Source organism: Crinia signifera, chromosome 4 (genome assembly GCF_055691185.1).
Source record: "Crinia signifera chromosome 4, ASM5569118v1, whole genome shotgun sequence".
Taxonomy (NCBI): Eukaryota; Metazoa; Chordata; class Amphibia; order Anura; family Myobatrachidae; genus Crinia; species Crinia signifera.
In genome coordinates, this window is record NC_139220.1 from 228,035,374 (window position 1) to 228,057,108 (window position 21,735).

General features: G+C 42.6%; 1 protein-coding gene across 2 annotated transcripts in view; it reads right to left on the bottom strand.

Annotated features, from left to right (window-relative positions):
- Nucleotides 1-4,141: 4,141 nt before the first annotated feature.
- Nucleotides 4,142-21,735, bottom strand: part of CYP19A1 (cytochrome P450 family 19 subfamily A member 1) — a 44,087-nt gene continuing 26,493 nt past the window's right edge. For both annotated transcript variants that reach the window (XM_083183911.1, XM_083183912.1), the window contains exons 6-10: nt 20,670-20,784; nt 20,451-20,565; nt 18,151-18,313; nt 12,800-13,041; nt 4,142-6,364 (exon numbers count right to left, since the gene is read on the bottom strand). In XM_083183911.1, the coding sequence (XP_083040037.1) occupies nt 6,119-6,364; nt 12,800-13,041; nt 18,151-18,313; nt 20,451-20,565; nt 20,670-20,784 (881 nt within the window). In that variant the 3' untranslated portion in view covers nt 4,142-6,118. The remainder of the gene's footprint in view (nt 6,365-12,799; nt 13,042-18,150; nt 18,314-20,450; nt 20,566-20,669; nt 20,785-21,735) is intronic.

Genomic DNA, 21,735 nt, shown 5'->3' on the forward strand with positions numbered 1-21,735 from the left:
CGGCTGCAGTGGTAAAAAAAAAGAAAAGAAAAATAAAGAAAGAAAAAAAACGGCGCGGTGTCCCCCCCACAGCTGTAGCCAGCTCCAGGCTCAAAGAGTCGGTCCTGGTTTAAAAAAATCAGGGGGAAAAACTTGGAGAACCACAAGTCCCAGCATGCGGGGCATTAAAGGGCCCGCTGGAACTACTAGTTCCATGGCAATACAAATAGTTAAATAAACACACCAGAATAATAAAACTTTATTAAACACATAGCCCACACATACTGATACTTACCAATCTTGAGCCCGTAGGTAGCCATCCATCCGTCAGCACGTCCTGAAGAAATCCATTGGGGTACCTGTGGAAGGAAATTATGCTTACAAGGGTTAACCCGCATAGACCTGGTCCTCTTCTTTCCATGTAATCATCAACGGTCTTGGCAAAACAAAAAACGCTAAAACCCGATGCACCGAACTGACAGGAGGAGACGCAGGATGTGTGTTTACATCCTGCAGCTCCTCCTCCGGAATGCTGCTATTGGCCGCCTAGCAGCCTAGCTGTTCCTGATTGGCCGCTAAATACATTCTTAAAATACGGAGGACACCTAGTCATTTTGTCCCCCATATTTTGGGAGCCAGGACCGACCCTTGGGCCTGGTGCTGGTTTTAAAAAATCAGGGGAACCCTACACATGTTTTTCCCTGATTTTTTAAAACCAGGACCGGCTCATTTGAGCCGGTCCTGGTTATGCCCGTGGGGACCCCATGCCGTTTTATTTATTTATTTATTTTTCTATTTATTTACACACTGAAGCCTGCATGAATCTGACTGATCCGTGCAGGCTTCTGCCAAATACGCCAGAAAAATGAAGTGTATTTTCCTGGCGTATTTGGCCGGCAATTAGAGGCTGTATTCCCGCTAATTGTCCGTAATTAGCGGCCATAATTTCCATACGGCCACTTAGTATATTAGGAATCACCATTCTTTTGAACCACTTGACCTCCGGAATACATCTGCAACCCACCTTCCTATCCTCCTCTGTAACATACAGTAATACAACCTATCACAATTCTCCTACCTGACCACTGGCGACTGGGAAATTACCTTGTTACTTCTCCTCACTAGCCCTATGGGAGGAGACCAGACATAACCCTGGGTAACCCTAAGGGCTATTTCAAACCACAGCAGGTTACAATGGTGGGGATGGCCACAGCCCGGCAGCCGTCCCTTCCAGTGGTGGGATCCGGCTGCAACCGGGCGGCCGGGCCGTGGCCATCCCGTGTAAATGGACACATTTGTGTCCATTACTAACTTCTGCGTGCGGCACGGCTTCCTGGCCGTGCGGAGTTTCGCCGCCCGGCAGGAGCCGGAGCGTGTGATATAGCCCTAAGGGGAAACTGAGTGTGATTGGGGTGCCTAAAATGCTGGGATTTGTAACACCCAAACTTTAAAAACTCCACTGCAGAGATATATTAGAGTGCTCAGTTGAAGCCTGATACTTAAGTCAGAGTACCAGTCATTGACACTTTAGCTATTGCTAATGCATGGAAGCCCAATCATCAGGGTTGAGTGTGTAAGAATACAGAGAGAGCCCACCCTATCTGTACTTATATCTATGCCTTGGATAATGTTTTTTGTTTGTTTATCATTGTATATATATGCACTGTATGTACTGTATACTGGTATACATTTTTAATTAACCTCTGTTACTGTGATCATAGCTTTCTCATGCACCACAGATAAGCTCATTTATCTGAAACCTGTGACAGCTGCCCCATTAATACTAATTCAGGTGCTGTGTTATGCGATTGTCTCACCCTTAAAAGCCATAAGGTAGTTAGCAGTTGAGCTCTAACCCAGAAAAAAACACATGTTCATTTTAGCTATGATGTGTCAGTAGTTACCAGGTTCTTGAGAGACCAGTTGTTAGTGTAGGACTTGCAGTGAAATGGGGTCCCTTGGCGATGGGCTGCAAGCTGTAATGCATTGATCAATTCATGAACTAAAACCCCATTATTTATTTAATTGATTATTTGTATATAAAGGTGTTAGTTTATTATTATTATTATTATTATCTGGGGGTACACTTGAGAACATCTCAAGGCACACAGTGTGCCATGGTACAGTGGTTGAAAAACGTTGTCCTATAGATGCAATCTCCAACATACGTCACACATTAAGTGCAGCCCTCTCTCTGTATACAACATACACTGCCCCCCCCCCCCCCGCCCCCAGTCCAATATATTTAAAACACCCTCAATTTAATGGGTAATACAGATGGAGCCATTTTCATTTATCCTGACAGCTCACTCTATCTTCCCTTCTTGGCATGCCATTCTCACACGCTCGTGCGTCCCATTACAGCAAATGGTCTCACATGTACGGGTCTCTCATTCTCGGCAAGCACCATGCTGGGATGGGAAGATATAGCGCACTGTCGGGATGAATGAGAATGGCTTTATCTGTATACTCCCCACCCTACAGTAACTATTACCCCACTAACATACAGTCCTACCCTCTTGGCATTCAGTACCCACAAGCCCAGGATCTATGTTACCCACTCTATCAACACTCCCCTCTCCTCTTTGGCGCAAAGGACATGAAATACCCACCCAACTTCAGTAGGACATACACTACTTGCCCTTCCATCTCTGCCTAGCCTTCCCCTTTGCCCCAAAGACATACACCCTCCACCCTACCCCCAGCTTCCTAGACATACAGTACCCACTATGCAGACTTGCCTGATAATTAGAGAATTGAGCAATTATCAAATGCACATGCATACAGTTCACATTATGCATGTTTGGGGGCAAAAATGGGTATAGTAAATGTATTCCTCTTGTAGTTTGACTGACAGGAAGCCATCATTTAGGAGGGGAAGCCTGCCGTTTTCTGAGTGTGTCTGAAAAACGCAGGCATGCCCTAGAGTTTTGAGGAGGGTCTGTGACGTCATGTCCATGTCCACCCTGTCTTAGTCACAGATTAGTGGGATCCTCAGACCTACTCAGAGTTGCACATGCAATAAAATCCTTTGGATGGTTAGCAAATTGTATATGGATTTGCGAATGAAGACCGATTAGCGATCTAATCGCAGTCATATTGCATTTTTGCAAGGGCTGGTTACTCTTTCTGTCTGGGTGGTGGCTTACTCTCACAGTCCACTGCAAATTCTCAAGTCTGAATCAAGCCCTATGTGTGATATTTTTTCCTGTTTGGGCCCATTGTGTTTTTTTATCCTTTGGAGGCACATGTGTTTAATATTTTTCTAGTGGGTGCCAATTTTTTTTACCCTGCAAGGGTGTGTGTGTGTGTGTGTGTGGGAGGGACGGACGACGTTGCAACGTGTATAATATTTTTATTGTCAGTGCCACTTTGTTATTTGGCTCCCAAAATGGCTAGTGTGTGTGTGTGTGTGTGTGTGTGTGTGTGTGTGTGTTATTTTCCTCCTGGGGATATTTTTGTTCTAATCATGGGGCCAATGTGTTTGTTTTTTGCCTATGAAGTCTAACTTTTGCTTTTTTTTCCTGTGGGGGCCAGTGTGTTTAATTTTCTATTGCAATATGATGCCTGCAGACATAGGCATCAGCAGATGCACACACGAAGAAGTATTGTGTGTCTCTAGGCAATTACAGGGGGTTGGCAATGAAATGGCAAATGAAACGCAGGTGTAACGTAGTATCAGCATGTTATGGGAGTGGCAAGCGCATGTTGGTGACAATGACTGTTCACGGCTTCGCTGAATTACTCACATTGGAGGCCAAACTCAGACAGATGATGTGGACATAACACATGATTGAGAAAAGAGTCAATGTTGGGACCAAAGATGGTATATAAAAAGGTACAAAACATGATGGTAGCACCTGGGAGTCTCAGACCTTGCATTTTGTGGAGCACGGAGGTACATCATGGAAGGGCATTACAGTGGTATTAGCATAAAGAAGCAGATGCAACTGCAGCAAAATATGCACAGAGGACTTCTCCTGTGTCCAACCCCCTCAACAGACCACACCCAGAATGCCCCCTTCTACAGACCACACCCCCTTCATTAGGGCTGCTTACATACATTTCCCAGGCTGATTTTCCATCCCAATCTGCCCAGTGTATACTGTATGTGTGTGTTCCTGTTTTTATAAAAACAAAACTGTCACTTTAATTAACATTTATTTATATAACACAGAAATACACAGCATAACAAACACAGTAACAAATACCCTGCTGCAAAGCTACAGGAAATTAGGAGTTTCAACCATAATTGATATGCCATTCAGCCAGATTTTATTCTTACATATAGTAGGGTTATGTACTGCACTCATGTTATTTTGTGGATCAGTAGGTTGATTGAGTATAGTAACTGAATAAATGTAGAAAAGGATTAGAAGGTGTTTTGGGATACGGTCATTGACCCTATATTCGACATGCATTGGGTCGACTACTGAAGTTCGAAATGGCTTAGGTCGACACATAAAATAGGTTGACTCATGAAATAGGTCGACGTGGCTAAGGTTGACAGGGTTGGAAGGTTGACACAAGCATTAGGTCGACAATGGGAAGGTCGACAGTCAAAATGTCACAATGAGTTTTTCATGTTTTTTATTAGCCGACATTACATGCCAAGCGCAGCGAGCCATGTGAGGGGATGCGGTACGCTTTGACGGTGTCCATGTCTATGTGTCCATGTTGACTTTGTCGACATTTGGGACAAAAACGTGAAAAACCTTCTGTATCCCAATTGCACACTGAGTGAAAAATAACTACATAATATACCTTCCCATGGTCAACCAATAGCTTGTGTTGACCTTCCAACCCTGTTGATTAGCCATGTCGACCTATTTCATGTGCATGTCGACCTAATATGGTTAGACCAAATGAGTGGATGATTTTACAGTGTGTAGGCAATGGTGATTTATTGCTATGCAAGTGTCTTATACAGTACTACTATATACAAGAAGTTTTAGGATGTGTTGGATTGTACAAGTCTATTCCCGGAGCCCCCAATTTGTCACAATAATGACTTTTTTGATATTTGTAGATATTACAAATAAAACCAGGGTGGGTTGTTTAGCTTGCACAGACATTAACGCACAGATGACCAGTATTTACAGATCAAATTATTATATTACACGTATAATAAATGTATACCTCTGGGTCAGAAACACAGGAAAATATAAAGATTTTTTTTTTTTTTTACTCCATGACCCTTACTGAAATTTCTAATTATCGTAGACTTTGGTCCTGTTTCAGATTTGTTAGCAAAGTAAAAAAGCACAAATATGCGCACGGCTAGATTGCACTGCAAGGTACAGGCCGTATCCTGTATCACAAATTCTATTCTAAGCAGGGACAAAACTATCACCTTCCCATTTAAAGTTACTGAATTGTGATGCTCAAACATTTTCTTAACATTTCAATATGATTTAAATACGTGAACAGAAAAGTAGATGTGTATCATTGTCCCTGTAGGATAAATACATTGGAGAAGATATGTATCAAACCAAGGAGAGAGATAATAGCCCAAAGTAAATAAAAGTGATAAAACGAAGAGGGATAAACATCCAACCAATCAGCTCCTACCTATTATTTTTCAAACACAGTTTGTGACATGGCAGGTAGGAGCTGATTGGCTGGTTTTTTATCAGTCTCCATTTGATCACTTTTCAAGCTTCGCACATCTGGCCCACTATAACATGACTGTAATAACTGCTATGGTAACTTCTCCATTTTCTCTCTAAGGATTGACACATCTAAATTAATAAATTAAACTGTTAAAAACAGAGGGAACAACTTACCTCATGTACATGAATATAACATAGCTTTATACCATTATAGTCCACTTATAAGCTAGTTGATTTGTTAAATATTTATAAATCTGTAGAAAGGAAATGTTATATATATTTAAACAATTACATATATTAAATGTGTAAAGCATTTCGGATACTATATGAAAAATATACATCATATTTTATTAATAATTATTTAAATAAACATAGATCAGACAAACAATGCTATTCTATTATTAATAATTACAGCCACCAAACAGCAGTAGTTAAGTGAAGATGGAGCACAGAGCAGCACTGCTACTAGCTGTAGAGTAATTACATTTCAGGCTTGCAGACCTGGCAGCAATGCCTGCGTTCCTGTGCTAGTGTTTAGGCTGAGCTGTGTGAAGCGGAATGAAAATCATCTCTAATGAGGGCTGGGATTCATCAGGTTGCAGGGACAGGTTGTTTTGGTTATGGATGTTCTCCAGAGAGCGTCCTTGTAGGGTCTGCACCTTGTATCTCTTCATCAGAGTCACGAGAATTGCTTTCATCATCACCATGGATATGTATTTTCCTGCACATGCCCGAGGGCCAAAACCAAATGGCTGAAAGTAGCGATGTGGAACCTGCAAATATTAGGAAAAGGTATTTTCAGAGAGACGGTAGAAGAAAGACGGTCTCACATGTCTAGGTATGAAGCAGTCATTAACAACAATATAACTTTGCTGTACTCATCTTTTCTTGTGCTAGCCCAGACGTTCCAAAACGTGGTCCTCAGGGCACCGTAATGGTCCAGGTTTTAAGTGTATTTATGCTTGGCCACAGGTGACTTCATCAGTTCCTCAGTCAATTGATTTAACCATCTGTGCTGAATCATTGATGTACTTAAAATCTAGACTGCTGGGGTACCTTGAGGACTGCGTTTGGGAACGTCTTGTGTTAGCCTTTTATTCAGCTTTATCCCCATGACCACAATCCTACTGGATGAAGACTACTTTCTACTTTTAAGTAACCAAGGGTGTGTTAGCGGCTCCCTGTGTACTCTTCATTTAAATTGTATGCGGTCTTCTAAGCCAAATGATATCTACTAAACATGTTGCTACAGGATCTGCAATGTATCCTACAGTATGTCAGCCTCAGTGCATGTACAAGTATATTAGGAAGAGGAAGACATTTTTGTTTAATTGTCCCACTGTCCCACCCCTGGGCAGCAATGTCCCATTGTGTGTGTGTGTGTGTGTGGGGGGGGGGGGGGGGGGGGCAGTTGAGAAACCCCCTGTGTCACAGAGTGCTGGGCATGCCACCACAGTGATGATAGCCTGGTGGCATGGCTTGTGCTAGCAGCATTCCCATGAAGCCACACCTCCATTGGCTAGGCAACATCCCCTTCTTGGCTCTCGGGGCTTTGCCACACGGGAGTCCTGCTGCATGTTGGGAGGTATGTGGAAATGGTAGAAAATAAGTAGGGAACAGCTGTGCAGGAGGGTTATATATATATGAATGAAGGAGGTGCACACAATGAGCATATATATTCCAACACTTTACTAAAAAATAATAAGCTCACATACAGACGGCGTGCTAGCAGTGACGCTGGAAGTCTAGCCGGGTCTGTGTGTGAAGCCAGGGGGAACATCGTGTTGCTGTCTGGTGGTGGAAGCCGCTGAATGGTATATCGAGAGACCCTGCACGGAAGCTGGTCACCGTCACATCGACATTAGTGAAGTGATGACGTGCATCTTTTAAAACTTACAAGAATGTGAGCTTATTATTTTTTAGTAAAGTGTTGGAATATATATGCTCATTGTGTGCGCCTCCTCCATTCTCTTCTATGTGAAATTGCCCCTGGTTGCTGGAGACAGTGGACCCCAGGAGAAGAGGCTGCACTACATTGCAGAAAAAGGCATTTATCCTCACTACAGACCTTCCAAATAGTGGACGTTGCGCATGGGAAATCTTGTTGTATGTGTGTATATGTATATATATATATATATATATATATATATATATATATATATACAGGCAAGGTGTGCCACTCGGTCACTTATAAAGTACTGGAAACTTGCGACTATGTCATAGTTGCAAGTTTCCAGTTCTTTATATGTGACCGAGTGCCTCACCTGCATATATCTTATCCTTGTGGGGGCACCGGTCCAAGATATTTAATTTTAATAAATATATATATATATGGGTGGAAAAGAAGACTGGCACTCCAAGGTCTTTTCAAAGCGTATATTTAGAAAAACATGGAACAATCCACCAACGTTTCAGGGCAGCACCCCTTTGTCAAGGTGTAGGTGACACCTACACCGGGCGCTGCCCCGAAACGTTGGTGGATTGTTTCATGTTTTTCTAAATACATGTTTTTCTAAATATACGCTTTGAAAAGACCTTGGAGTGCCAGTCTTCGTTTCCACCCATATATATATATATATATATATATATATATATATATGTATGTATATATTTATTACCTATTTATAAACACATGCACATCCGCACACACACACACACACACACATCCACCTCCAACATTCACTGCCTGTAAATGAGACTTCATGTCAACTCAGTGTAGGAGCACTACACAGTGGCTTTCCAGGGGAGGGAAACCCTCCAACAACCGCTTCCCGCAGCCTAACTCTAAACCCCCTCACAGCTTTACCGTAACCCAACCTGCTATTGCCTAACCATAACCCATTACCCCGCCGCCTACACCTAACCCTCCGCCCCACACCCTAACTCTATGTCCTTGTGTATCAATGCCCATTTCCTTACAGGTTGGTAACTTGCGAACAGGGCCCTCCTAACATTTTGACTGTCTGTAGTTAACCAGTTCGTTTTATATCTATTTCCAATTGTAAAGTGCAACAGAACTTGCTGTGCAGTATAAGAAACAGTAATTAAATAAAATAACCCCCCTTATTGCAAACCATCCCTCCCAGCAGCTCCTAACCTGGGGATTTTGTGTTAGACTGTGGGGGGCACAGCCTAACTCTAAATCCCCACTGGTGACGAATTCCAATACCTCCTTCCATGGCCTAACCCTAACCCGACCCCCGTACTTATGTTTGGCATTCCGGCAGTCAGGATTCTGGCCCCGGCATTCTCATTAATGTCAGGATGCTGGCGCTGGTCTCTAAAGGCAGTCAGGATGCCCGCGTCAGTACTGTGAATGCCAGTGTCCCTTTTGCCACGGTACTGACCACATTCCGATAATAAATGTGAAATTCCATTGTGTGATCTCTAGTAGAAAGGTGTTTCTGTATAAAGCTAATAAAACGTAATATCTAAACTAAAATGATTATAAAATAGGTTTTTAAATAATGACTAACAAAAAGCCCTTATTTTAGTCATCAGGAAGAGCCCTACAAATTACATGTTAATACATTCAACAATATTCAGTACGTTTTGAAAATGTGCTTTTTGATCAGCACAGCATGCATTAATTTTCCTCTGCGTTGTCACATAGCTGTGCCCACGTACTACATTACTTCAACAGAATTCTAATAAACATGCAATTATCACTGTTATTGAGAAGATACTGTAACAATGACAATTGGCCAAATAATCACAATGCCTCTCGAGTGTTTTAACCTAAAAAGAAGATGTACATGTAAACAAAATATTTAAAGTCTGTCACTCCACCAGAATGTGATACCGTGTATCCGCTTACCCCTTCCTCCTTTGGTCCCACTGCCTATTTTTAGGTGTAGGCTTGGACCTGTAATGTCCATTGGTTGCTATGGGAAACATCCCATCGTCACTAGAAATCCGATCATAGAAAATTAACCCCAAAATGTCTAAGGCAAAACTGGTGCCGCGCAGCTTCCTCATTCTCACACTAAGGCAAGTACCCTCAATGGGGTCACATTGCGGTCAGGCTGAGTAGCTGGTTCCCACCATAGAAGCCCATGGTAAATTAATATCATGGGCTTCTATGGAGCTACACAGAGCCAATCAGGAGCAGAAATTTCCTGGGGCCCGCTACTGATTGGGAGGAGCTGGTAAATGACATCACCGGGGATTCCCTCATTCTCAGGGTGGTAATGCATGTGTCAACACACTTGCGGCTCCTCAGTCTGCTGGAGCAGGGGAGGATGTGATCTACACCAAATGGGTTGGTGAGTATGATTTATTTTCACATGTGTACCCATTTTGGATTTCTACTGGAGAAGAAGATAGGCCTATGGTGGACCCTATAGAAAAGTATGTGTGTATGTACTTTGCTCTTACTGTGGAGGATTGGAGCCGTGCAAGTAAGGTTAAGGAAAGCTGGCACCTCCAATTTAAAACAATTGTTTTTATAATAATCCTCAAAAACATCCCCAAAAGGGTGTAAATATTTACTCTATTTAGTGTATGTGTGTTTTATTTCGGTATTGGTTGTGTTGTGAAAATACAAGAAGGATTGGGCCCATTAATGCCCTGCATGCTGGGACGTATGGTTCTCCAAGCCTCCACATGTAGGGGAGGTTTGCTGGTTCTTGTAGTTCCACAACACAGCTCAATACTAATCTATTTTTTACACTTTTCACTGCCATCAACCCGCCACCCACAGCCCAGGGGTGGTGGGGACAGACCCTGGCTGGCGTTTTGGGGGGCGGGGACTCTTTATTACAGGGACCTGGCCTGGGCTGACCTGCCAGGGATATCATGTTTTGGCCAGGGGAGCTTATGTAAAAAGTGTCCCCCGGCTGTGGCATAACACCACTGGCTCTTTGAGCCTGATGCTGATTGCAGAAATACAGGGGACCCCTACTCCATTTGTCCCCTTTATTTTGGAACACCAGGACCAGGCCAAGAGCTGGGTGCTGGTTATAGAAATACAGTGGGACCCCAGCTTTTTCCCTCCTGTATTTCTGCAACCAGGACCGGCTCAATGAGCACAGGGCTGGTTATAGCCGAGCGGGGGGGACTTTATGCTTATTTTAAAATTATTTATTACATTTTCAACTTTTTACACAGATAAGCATCACACACGGATCTGTCTGATCCAAGCAGGCTTCAGCCAAATACACCTGGAAAATGAGGAGTATTTTCCAGTCATCTTTTCGGCTGAATTACTGTCCGAATTCAGCACTACGAATGATGGTAAAAACAAGCACACACACAGACAAATCATGCCCATATACGGCAGCGTTCTATCAATGGTGTATTCATTCAGAAACTAGAATTCGGCTGAGATTGCCATATATAAATACAGGAAATCTGCCGAATTCGGCTGATAGCAAATTAGCCGAAGCCCTGACACATCGGTCAACACGCAGCGCTGACACATAGCTGTGGGCTGAACTATCAATCACTAGGTCTACAAGCATTAGGTCGACATTCATTAGGTCAACCACTATAGGTTGACAGTCACTAGGTCGACATGGTCATTAAGTCGACAAAATCATTAAGTCGGCATGGAAAAGGTTGACATGAGTTTTTCATATATTTTTTTTAAAGCAGGTGGGTTTTCATACTTTACTATCCAAGTGGGCATAGAGTGAGAATATAATAGTGTTCCGAGCATAGCGAGGCAGCGTGCCCCAAGCATGGCGAGCGAAGATTACAAAGTATCCATGTCAACTTAAGTCAATATAGACACAAAAAAAATGACAAACTCATGTCGACCTTTTTCATGTTGACCTAATGCTTGTGTCAACCTAATTACCATGTCAAACTAATGCCTGTCGATCTATTTTATGTGTCGACCTAATGACTGTCTTGACCCTATGAGCTGCACCCCATCAATACATGGACCAGCCTAAGACAGACGCAGTGTTTCAGCCTGCACATGGCCTCTGTGGAAGCAGCATTGCATCTGAGTATGCAGGCCATTGGTACTGACATTTCCATGACACTCCCATAGCATGCCCATGAGATGAATTGTGTTCCCTTCAGGCCACATCACAGGAATTCCCTCCACTTTTCCCCTCCAGTTCTGACACCAGTTGTCCCATACGTTATAGCACATTTGCGCATACGCAGCAGCAAATAATTATCTTGAATAGTCTCCCTAAAGCGGAGATAGGCAGGGAAGCACCCTGTCCCCACTCCCTGCCACTCAGCGGAGTAGGACACGTGAGTGAGACACTCTTGCGGCCCCACCATCTGCCGTCCACCAGCTCCGCCAGAAACATCACCATGGCGAGTTGGCAGGATGGCTGAGAGAGCCTCTATCTGTATGGAATATTTTCTGCATCATGTGGTAAACTGATTTACTTTGTGATTACTTACAAAAACATATCAGCACGGACGGTGTAATGGTTAGCATTACTGCCTCACAGCACTGAGGTCATGGGTTCAATTCCCACCATGGCCCTAACTGTGTGGAGTTTGTATATTCTCCCTGTGCTTGCGTGGTTTTCCTCTGGGTTCTCCGGTTTCCTCCCACAATTTCAAAAATATACTGATAGATTTATTGGCTGCCGTAAAATTAACCCTACTGTGTGAATGAGTGTATGTACATGGGCAGACTAGATGGGCCAAAATGGCATCAATTTGTAAGTTTGTATAAATATTACAAAAATAACTATATAACAATTGTGAAACTTATTGCAATTATGAATTATTATTACTATCCGTAATGGTATATTTACACACCTTATTCATACTGTACTTAGTAGTTTGCGCTGGGCTGCCACTAGGAATTTTGGGGCCTGGGACTGATTTCTAGTCTGGGCCCCTTCCCCATCACTTACCGCCCGACTCAGCAGGTCCCGAAGCACAGGCTTCTTCAATGCAGGAAGCTGGCGGCCAATTAAAATACAGCTCTGGCTAATGAGCCAATCAGACCTAGTGTAGCGGTAGCCGCTCTGATTGGCTAACAGTACACGAGTCCTGATTGTCTCAAAAGCCAGTGCAGCATTTTAATTATCCGCCGGCATTCTGCATTGAAGAAGCCTGTGCTTCATTCAGTGCACCGAGCGCAGCGCAGGCAGCACAGCAGAGGGTTGCGGTGGGCAAAATGAGCTGCCCAGGCCCTTCCAGAGGCCAGGGCCTGGGACAGCTGTCCCCACATCACCCCCCTATCGGCGGCCCTGAGTTTGCGGGCTTGCTAGAATGAAACATGTACATACCGTTTTTTCAAAATTTTCCAGGGTGAATTCATTTGGCTTTGGGAAAAACTCCACTCGGTGCATGCGTCCCAGATTTAGGATTATGTTGGTGCCTTTCTTCACATAATAGCCATCAATGACATCGTCCTCCAAAGCCCTGCGCATGACCATGTCTACCACCGGCTGGTACCTCATGCTTTCATAGATAAAGTTCTCGAGTACTTTTAGATTTTGCATATCACTATGCTCCACATCTCGGTCACCTGCCAATGGGAAAAAGGTTATTGTGCATTCTGCATGGCAGGGTCATTACACTTCAATAATAAAGAAAATCTTTGGGGCAGATGTAACATGTGCAGAGAGAGTTACATTTGGGTGGGGTGTGTCAAAACTGAAATCTAAATTGCGGTGTAATAATAAAGCAGTCAGTATTTACCCTGCACAGAAACAAAATTGAACTCACCCAAATGTAACTCTCTCTGCACGTGTTACATCTGCCCCACCTGCAGTGCACATGGTTAAAGAAGGAGTTTGCTTTTGCACACCAACCAGAATCACCCCTATATATACTGTAACTAAAAGTATTCTGCTGGTAGTCCTGGAATCCAGCTATGAAGCTTGTGTGTGCTTGCCAATTATCTTTCAGGTCTTTTCTCTCACTGTTTTCTATAAATATTAAATATATTCAAGTTAATAGAAAAAGCACGGAAAACAAATCTATGCTCTCCATATGTTGTTAGCAATCAGTATTTGCATCACTATGCAAAATGTCATGCTCTAATGTGCAATTAAAAGCAGCCCTAGCCTCCCCCTGAACTACAATGGCGGTTACTATGCTACTTAGTTGAATTAAGAGAATGTCACTGAATCTTTCTTGTCCTTCCCATTTACAAACCACTGCAACAGTAATTTGATAGTCGCTAGGAAATTGGAGGAAATAGACCAAATAAAGAAGATCTCTGGTAATAAGACCAGCATAATATGGAAAATAGATATATATATACTGTATCTGCAGAAAACAAGCATTGATATGTAGTGACACATACACTTAAAACAGTAGTTCCCAAACTCGTTCCAGAAGGACCCCACACAGCGCACGTTTTGTTTACAGAATCACAAGTGAAATAATTATCTCCACCTGTGGCTCTTATAAAATGTGTCAGTGAGTAATGAGCACACCTGTGCACCTGATGGGTGAATTGGAATAGATGAACTGTTGCGGGTCCTTGAGGACCAATCTGCCGAAGCCCGCTTTTTCACCATCATGAACCAGCAGCTACATCTCTAGGGACGGGGGATTGATTGGAGTGATTTAATTGGTTCGTGCAACATACAGTATATCACCATTATCAACGCCAAGTGTATTGAGTCAACAATGACTACAGCACGGCACTACTATTATTTCAGCTTCAACCCAGCGATGTAGCCGTTAATTGAGTACGGCAACCAGTATAATATTTACACCTAGCCGGGACAGGTAAATACTATATTAAGTCACTTCCTACTTTGGGTAATTCGACCAAGGGGACACTATAAAGATTTTTTGGCAAAAACTATTTTTCGAGGCATCGATATTTTTTTAATTTTCATTCTATATATAAACTTTGATCCACCTCAAAGTTTTTATATACTATTGTGTTTCATTGTGAAATATTTTATTACAATATTTGAAAATTATAAATATGTGTATAATAAATTCACACTTTTATTAAGCAATTTGAGTTTATTTGAGTTTGTACATAGGGATCCTGCTTCAACTTTATTAGCGCAGAAACTATTTTTTCTACATTCTGTTGTCACTTGACTCAGTGGCCAAATTCCAATCCTGATGTTACTATGCATTCTGGGAGCATGTGCAGTGTCTACGCACATCCACAGGCAAGCCAATCATGGCAAACAAATCACTGTTGCCAAGATAAGCCTATAATGGCCCATTCACACTGGGTGATGTACTGATAACAGCGGCACCGGGGACCTGGCAGGGTCAGCAGACAATGAACGACGGTGGGGATGTAGGGGCTCATTAATAACCTGCTCCTTTGTCTCTACGTGCATAGATGATGGAGAAGTTTCTTAACGAACCGTGGGAGTGCGCATGATCCTTTGGTGAGTGTGTACACACTGGTCAATATAATGAGCGATATTGCTCAAAAGGGTTAAGACGAGACCAGCATAGACATCTCTACAGAACCTTCCTATGTAGACAAACATACCTCGTTGCTAGATTTTAACAGAAAGGAATACAGTAGGGTACAGGGTAAAGAACCACTACTGAACATAAGTGAATTTTATTTATCCTTTATACTTTCCATAATGTAGGGAGGGTGATCCCACTAACTTGGCTGTGTGAGAGCCGCCATAACCTTTTATACATAACCAGCACTGAACAGTAATTAATCCCAAGAAAATAAAATAATGGCATTTAAAATACACTGCATTTGCTATTCTGCATAATGTTGCATGCAATACTTTGTTATGTTAGGATGTGACTCAAGTGTCATTTGTTTGTATGCCTTAAATGACAAACTAGTCTTCATTATTCACATGAATTGCACACAACCTGAGTATAAATAGCAACAGAGTAAACATTTGTCATTGAAGAGCCATAGAATTAAAACAACAATACATTGTCTACATAGTGCAAAATGTTACACAGATTTAATCTGACATATTGGCTATCTTGAGGCAGTTTCTAGTCATTAAATGAGATAGTCATTTTTATTTTTTTGCAAAGTAATACTCAGGGGCAGATTTATTAAGCTCGGTGAAGTGATAAATTGTCTGATTTTTATCACCGGGCAATCAGCTCCTAACTGTGAAGTTACAGGCTTGGTTTGATAAATGACAGGTAGGAGCTGATTGGCCAGTGATAAAAACCAGACACTTTATCACTTCACCGAGCTTAATAAATCTACCCCCTAGTTTGATAAATATGTAAAATATAATTTACTAAATGTGTAAATGCACTTATATTTTCATATTGCATACATTTAGAATGTATTTTATACAATACATATTTTTATTAAACCTACAGTATTCATTAAATAAGTCTTTTATATGCTGTGGAGTTATACTTTCTCATAGGCTGTAAATAGTTTCTGGTGCAACTGCAGTCTGCTGAGAAGATGTCTATAGGCAGCAATGAAAACAGTGACACCTACTGGCTGTAACTTGTTACTACCCCTGTGTATTAGGCATGAGCGGGTTTAGTTCCTAGAGAGCCAACCCCCCCCCCCCCCCCCGAACTTACCTGATCCGAGTCGCATCCGAGTGCATGTGAAATTCAGACAGCACTTGAATATACCACCAATGATGTCACAGATGTGACAAGATAATAGTTTTTTTTTTTAAATTTGTATATATTGTGTTTTGCATGGTCTTAGTTATATTGTTTTTTACATTTTATATTATTAGAGTTAATAAATATTATTTATCTATGAGAACCGTCTAAACTTATTGTCTACAGCCAGCGCTGGCATATCTATTCTTGTGATCATAAGCTTCCCAAACTGTCCCCCCATCCCACATTGGAGCAGTGTCCAAATAGCGGGACAATTGAGAGGTATGTTTTACTTACATGCTATTTATATCCTTATTCAAACAACAGTATATTTAATCTTATACAATCATAATGATGTAATATGCTTCACAAACAAATGGTAGAAAAAATGTAAAATCTACAGTCTATTCAAAACAATGTTATTTTTATATTTACTAAAGTTTTATAATTGTTTAAAGTAAATAGCTATTTTTTGTGAATTCTCCAGAAACTAGTGACACATCCAGAAAGTTTCAGTGATGTCACTTATTCTGAGTAGAGATAACTGTGCTGTAAGTTGTAGGGTTTTTTTCCCCCCGCAGAACAACGCATTTGATAAGGGTGCCTCTGCGAGGTTCTGCTATTCTGTAGAATGACATTCTGCCCTGTATTATTAAATTGGTATTCTGCAGAAATAATAGTTTACAAAACAGAACATGGATGACAATGGTGTCAATTAATTCTGTGTTGTGGTTTGGAAACAGTAAGGGAGAAACCTAGATGGAACAGTAATGATAGAGGAATTCTGTGCGATACGCGTTTTTCCAAATTACACCAGCAAAGCTTGCATATCTTGACAACCAAATGGAGAGCATGATAAATATTTTGAAGGATGGATTTATAAGTTTTCCTCATCAAGGTAATTGGTAGCCTCATTTTATTTGTATATGTGGTACTTGTGTATCAACAGGGCGCCCATTACATAGTTTGCGTAGTGGTGTATTGAGAATACCAATACACCACTATGCTGGCTACGTAAATTACATAACTTACGTAAACTATGTAACTTACGTAGCTTGTTCAGGAGCTGTGCTAATACACAATGGTTCATATCCCCACTATCCACGTCAAACTCCCAGTATCCACTTGGGCGTGGAGTTAATTTGATAAAGTGTGGCGAGCGCAGCGAGCCATCGAGCCCGAAGCATGGCGAGCGCACGCGGATACACGTCCCCTCGCGAGGCACACTGTGTTCGACACTCTTCGGGCTCGGTGGCGAGCTGCGTTCGCCACACTTTATAAAATGAACTCCACGTCCACGTGGATACTGGGGGTATGACGTGGATAGTGGGGCTATGATTGTGTTAGTGGATGAATGCGCAAGTGTTCCCCTCCTCCATGACACCTCGGTGGCAGCGTTCCCCTTCTCCAGCAGCCTCCTCCATTACACTCCGGCGGCAGCATTCCCCTCCTCCGGCAGCCTCCTACATGACACCCCGGTGGCAGCAATGTATGCAATTAGCGTAGTGCCGCTGGGGGAGCAGGGAAACTATGTGATGCTCCCCCAGCGGCTGTAAGCTGAATTAAGTACATTGCTGCCGCCGGGGAGTCACTAGTGACTGCCGGAGGAGGGGTATGCTGCTGCCAGGGTGTCATGGAGGAGGCTGCTGGAGGAGGGGAATGCTGGTGCCGGGGACATTAGGACGTTAGGTGAGTATAATGCACTACACGCATATTAGCAGGGCGCCCGGCTAGGCTACGCTGACAAAGTAGCCTAAGGTACTTTGTCAGTGTAGCGTAGCCGGGCGCCCTGCTAATACACAAGTACCGTATATGTATATTTATTTATTTACAGTTTCTTATATAGCTCAGCATATTCCATTGCGCTATTGGTAGAATTGCATGCATGCACGCACACATGCACACACACACACACACACGCATGCATATACATATACAGTTGCATACTGAAACCATCAATAAGGAATCAAGGCTCAAGATTCCAGGCACTAAGCAAGTCAACCAATCTGTATGTAGCGAAAATAGACAGTTTATGAAAGGACCCATTTGTGATTCAGTATTATGATAGAACAGATTTCATAGTTATACTTACCAGTAACACAGTGAATTTCATTCATTATCATCTCTTCAATCTTTGGATGCTGCGCGATCAAAACAAGCATGAAGTAGAGAGTTATGGACATGGTGTCGGGAGCCGCAATCAGCATCTCCAAGATGCTTTGGTTCACATTTTCCGCTGTCAGTTCTCCATTATTCTTTGAGAAAGACAAAAAAAAAAGATCACATTTTAAAAATGTTAGTATTTAATCTAGAATCTGTTTCTTGAAATACAGATATTTACTGTAAATAATTTACTTCATTGGGGCAAATTTACTAAGATGGGAGTTCTACTGAAGTTGGGATGTTGCCCATAGCAACCAATCAGATACTATCTATTATCTTCTAGAAGGTGCTAAATAAATAAGAAGTAGAATCTGATTGGTTGCTATGGGCAATATCCCATCTTCCAAAGAACTCCCATCTTAGTAAATTTACCCCAGCGTGTACTTTTGCAACTTTTCTCAAACATACAGTAGCCTAATGTTTCTTGTTTCTTGTTGTTTTTCACCAAAATATTTGACATGCAGAAAGTAAAGCAGAGTTGCGTTATACAAGGGCTAAAGCAGTAGACAGCTCTGGATTGGTCAGTGGTACTTACAGGGGCCACTAGTAGGGTGCTAATGAACATATATAAAATTGAATTGCAAGTGTATAATTATTTGTTACGTACAATTTACCACAAATACTATTTCATTAACCTCTCACTCCCCACTCATAGACGGCCCACATTTAGCTTCAGTTGAAGATTTGGGAGAAACGGCAAAACTATAGTGCAACTGGTCTCTCTAGCGTGTAGATGGCCACCCAGCACAGTACAAGGCTACTCCGCAAATGCTTTGAATAGTAAAGCGCTCACATTTTTATGGTAGCCCCGAACCTGCACAGCCTAGCTGCCAAGGCACGTGCATTGGCCGCTATGTTATATATATATATATATATATATATATATATATATGTAGTTTGCATACGGGAAGCACTCCAACGTACAGAAGCAATGAAGAAAAGCCGGTGCCCCCCGTTGATTATCCCTGACACGTATACTGCGTCTGGTGGACGGCGGCAATCTGTGAAAATATATGAAATAAACAGGCAAGAGACCTTGTTTACCGACGTTTCAAGCCCTGGCAGACTTTTTATCAAGGTGCAAGAGACTCTTGCACCTTGATAAAAAGTCCGCCAGGGGCTTGAAACGTCGGTAAACAAGGTCTCTTGCCTGTTTATTTCATATATTTTCACCGAGTGCCACCGTCCACCAGACGCTATATATATATATATATATATATATATTTATTTATATACACATACACACACTGTATTTCAGGGGTGCTGCTGCGCACTCCCACATCATTGCTTGTGGCCTCCTCTCATCTGCTGGTATTGCCAGCAGATGGGTAATGGGGTGGATGGCTTTCCATAACATCCTCTCTTAAACAGGGAAAAATCGCTCCCTCTATAAGGGAAGCGGTCATCTATTAGAATGAACTTAGGTCTACAGTCATTAGGTCGACCCCACTAGGTCGACTGGCAGGAAGGTCGACCTGACTTAAGGTCGACATGGGCCAAGGTCGACATGACTTAAGGTCGAATTTGCATAAAGGTCGACATGCGGAAGGTCGACTGGTCATAAGGTCGACATGGGTTTTTCACTGTTTTTTGAGCCGACATGTGCCGACAGGCGGTATTTCATGCCCTACCATCCACTAGGGCGTGGTGGGAGAATAAAATAGTGTGCCGAGCGCAGCGAGGCACCGTGCCCGAAGCATCGAGAGCGAAGCGAGCGATGCGAGGGTCCGATTCTCATTGCCAACTGTGTCCATGTCGACTGTGTCGACATTCAGATTAAAAAAACAGTGACAAACCCATGTCGACCTTATGACCAGTCGACCTTCCTCATGTCGACCTTTATGCAAATTCGACCTTAAGTCATGTCGACCTTGGCCCATGTCGACCTTAAGTCAGGTCGACCTTCCTGCCAGTCGACCTAGTGGGGTCGACCTAATGACTGTAGACCTAAGTTCATTCTGACAGATGCTTCCCTCTATAAGCATTGAGCGATTTTCAGCCCAGTGATTTTCCATACACGCTGGGCAAAACCAATGTGTATGGACCTTTAGGATTCTTACTGTCGGAATTTCAACGGCCAGACTATCAATACCATCCTGTGACTAGATCCCATTTTTAGGGAGCACTCTTAGATATGATTTCTAATACTGCTGTTGGTGGAAAGCACTAGCTGATCTTCAGAAGACAATTACTTAGTCATACAGTTTAGTAAACTGATTTAATACACACCTGTGCGAAGATCAGCTCAGATGCAAAATCTACATTTTCACTTATCTTCTCTGAAGTGGAAATCTCCCGTCGTTTTTGTTCAATGAGAACTTCTACAGATTTTTTCAAATCATTGCTAAAATACAAAAACAGACGTTTTAAAGCCGTGTAATTGTTTTTACATTGATAAACTATTTTATTCATTTCAGGTACGGTGTTGTTTAGACATTGATGACTCACGCTGATTTCTCATACTTCTTGTACAGAAAGGAAATTTTGAAGAATATGTCTGGTTTCAGTAGAAGTGCCTGCCATGCGTCAAAGTATTTCTGAATTTTTAGAACAATGTCATTTTCTGGAAGGGAAAAAAATGATACTTTTCTTTAGACAGAAAGGAATTTTTACGGATACTCATTTATCAAAAGCAAATGTTAGTGGCCTATCCATCACATTCCAAATATTTCATGGGGTTCTGATCTAATAATAATGATGGCAAAAATGAATATATTCACTTAAATTAGCAACTATCTCTCGCTGGCAGATAGGGCGAGATGAACGCAATACCGATATTTCCGGAGTTGAGAATTATTGGCCATCTCCGCATGCATCATGTTCGCACTGCACACGCGCCAAGGTACCTTAGTGGTGTCGCACGCAGTAAGGATTTATTTGCAAAAATTGAGTCTGGACCAATTGGGGAATTGGGGGGGGGGGGGGTAACATGAGGGCCGCCATCAGGGGGGTACTACTGTGGGCATAGCTGTCCCGGGCCCAGCCCCTTTGACAGAGACGGAAGGGCCTGGGCAACTCATTCCGACCAGAAGTATCCCTCCGGCACGCTCAGCAGCAATCGGTGCAGCCACGGGGGCATAGGGAGAGCGGCTCCGGTGGAGAGCAAGTTCTGTGAGCCGAAAGGCTCAAAGAGTCTCCCGGGTGTCTCAACCACCCTATGTTCCCCCCGAATTCTGCTGTCCGTGGCTCACAGCTAACAGCGTGAGCCACGCAGCCTCCCTCCCTCTGCACTCCCTGGCACAAGTAGAATGCTTTGGAAGGAGATTATGGCACAGTGACAGCAATAATATGACACAAACAAGTTCTCAAATGCAATGCGATACAATTATATCACAGTATAAATAGAACATAATTATCATCACTGCTTCACATCTATGGTAAAAAGGTGCAGGGGCTCAGAAATAAAGGTTCAGTTTCTCAGGTGCTTCGTTTTTTTTGGGGTGGGGGGCTGTCTATTTTGGCAGTCCTGGGCCCCACAATTTCTAGTGGCAGCTCTAGGTAACAGAATGTGGTG